The sequence below is a fragment of the Condylura cristata genome, unplaced genomic scaffold (assembly GCF_000260355.1).
Source record: "Condylura cristata isolate star-nosed mole 26May11 unplaced genomic scaffold, ConCri1.0 scaffold00041, whole genome shotgun sequence".
In the NCBI taxonomy this organism is placed as follows: domain Eukaryota; kingdom Metazoa; phylum Chordata; class Mammalia; order Eulipotyphla; family Talpidae; genus Condylura; species Condylura cristata.
In genome coordinates, this window is record NW_004567142.1 from 3,529,482 (window position 1) to 3,531,752 (window position 2,271).

The 2,271-nt window shown below is 49.3% G+C and overlaps 1 protein-coding gene across 1 annotated transcript in view; it reads right to left on the minus strand.

Annotated features, from left to right (window-relative positions):
• The window catches only part of TMEM160 (transmembrane protein 160), a 1,998-nt gene extending 1,960 nt beyond the window's left edge, over nt 1-38 (minus strand). The window contains exon 1 of the mRNA XM_004693967.2: nt 22-38. Coding sequence (XP_004694024.1) covers nt 22-38 — 17 coding nt within the window. The remainder of the gene's footprint in view (nt 1-21) is intronic.
• Between the last annotated feature and the right edge of the window lie 2,233 nt (nt 39-2,271).

The following is a 2,271-nucleotide window of genomic DNA, read 5'->3' on the forward strand; positions in this document are numbered from 1 at the left end:
AGGCGGGCGGCCCGAGCCCACCACCAGCCGCCTCCCATGGTTCGCACTACGGCCGCCGCGCACCGCCCCGCCCCACGGGTCGCCAGTAGGCCAAACTGCACGTCGCTCAGAATTCAGGCGCACCCATTGGTCGCGCGCAAGCCACTTAGACCCGGTGTGCACTGCCCATTGGTCGAGGTTGGCGGTGAGTCCCTCCTCTGTCATCAGTGCCGGTACCGCGAGTCCCACTTTGCTTCTATCGCTGGACTACAAATACCGGTGCTCATTGCCGGGGTGGGGAGAGGTCGGGCTACCGCAGCCAGAGGCCCGATGTCTGCTGGGACTTGTAGTTTGGGTAATAAGTAGACCCAGTGGCCAGTAAACAAAATGCAACTTGAGGCGCTTAATAGAGAACCTTTGCAAAATATTGAAGACCCCAGAGGCGACAGTAAAACACCGATCCCTCCAATGAGCAGTTAATGCTAATTTGTTACAACCTTGTCCTGTCTTCTATATACAGTAAGAAAATGAGATGCTGTTTGACAAAACGAAGTTTACCATATAACAATAAATCTTGAACACTGGAGTCATCGACTCTTTTGTGCCAGCAACAAGTTGAATGGTTCAAATTGATGCACTTTGTGAATACAGCCCCTATACTGTATCCAGTGCCCCCCAATCCCACTAAAGCAGTAATGCAAGAAAAGGAACTAAAATGCATGAAGATCAGGCAGAGAAGTAAAACTCTCACTATTTGTATATGATGTGTTTGTTTATGTAGGAAAAACTATAAAGAATCAACAAGGCAACTTCTAGGGCTAATAAGTGAATTTAACAAGTTGAGGATAGAGTCAATATATAAAAATCAATTTTACATTGATACACAAGCAACAATTGTAAGGTGAAAGTAAAAATAATTCTCTGTAAATTGCACCCCTGAAATTAAAATAATTTTATGTCCATTGTACCTCAACTTAAAAATTCAAATAAAACCATTCCCTTACAAGTAGTTTGGAGTAAACAGAGCCCCAAAGAATGAATCTTAGGCCCAGGAAAAATTGTAGTGAGACTGAACATAGCCCATAAAATAAGCATCAAGTATTTACCATCGTCAGTTTCCTTGCTTACCTGCAAGGGCAGCTGTGGTGATTAGGTTTTCTGAGAAGCCCAGAGTGTGCAGAAAACTCTGGAAGCCAGGACAGCAGCTCTAGCACCTCCGGTACCAGCCAAGAGTAAGGATGAATGATCTGACTCTTCAGGGGCACTTTTTTTTTTTAAGATTTATTTATGCATACAGGAACTGGGGTACAAGCCAGGGGTGGGGGCGTCAGTGAGAGAACTCACCAGAGACAGAGTTGGGGAGCAGAACAGGCAGATCCACTGAAATCCACTGCTGAGGGGAGCATAGGGGAGACAGGAGAGGTCTGCTGCGCCAGGTCAGTCAGCTCCTTGGCTGGGGATGGGACTCGTGCTGAGACTTAACCCCCTGCACCACCAGGGAGGGCCCTTGATTAAGTATTTACAACATACCAAGCTCTTTCTGGAGATAGTGAGTATAACAACAGTTAAACAAAAAACAACAGAAAAATGGTGGTTCTTATGGACCTGACGCTACTTGTGGGGAGGGGGGGAACGGAAGGATTAATGTAATTCCAGGAAGCACTCAAACCCACAGAGAAAATACACCAAAGTGATGAAGTGGGCAGCGAATTCTGAGCACCTCACGCGTGTGTGGTCTCTTCCCGTGCCCCATCAGGATGTGACCAAACAGCAGGTGGTTGGGATGCCTTGAGTCTTGGGGCCTTGTTGAAGTTTCCCTTTTTTTTTTTTTTTTTTAAGATTTATTTATGCATGTAGAACTGGGGTACAGTCCAAAGGTCTGGGGTGGGGTGAGAGGATTCACCAGAGACAGAGTGGGGAGCAGAACAAGCCGATGTACAGAAATACACTGCTGAGGGGGGCCGTGGGGAGAGGTCTGCTGAGCCCTGGGGGTCAGCTCCCTGGCGGGGATCGAACTCCCGCTGTGGTGGTGCGGCCAGCTCCACAGTGCTGCGCACTGACCCACTGTGCCACCAGGGAGGGCTCCAACGTTGCCTGTTTTACTTGAAGTGAGCAGTGCACCTCTGGGAGATTTGAGCTGAGGCAGGGCATCGTCTGCCTGTGTCTTTAGACGCCAGAGCGGCTGCTGGGTTTAGCGCCAGAGGGAGCTTTCAGGGGCATTGGTGGTGTCCACTCCACACCCTGGCTCCCTTGCCCTCTGGCAACCTGGTGGCCAGGGCTCCGCTGCTGCCT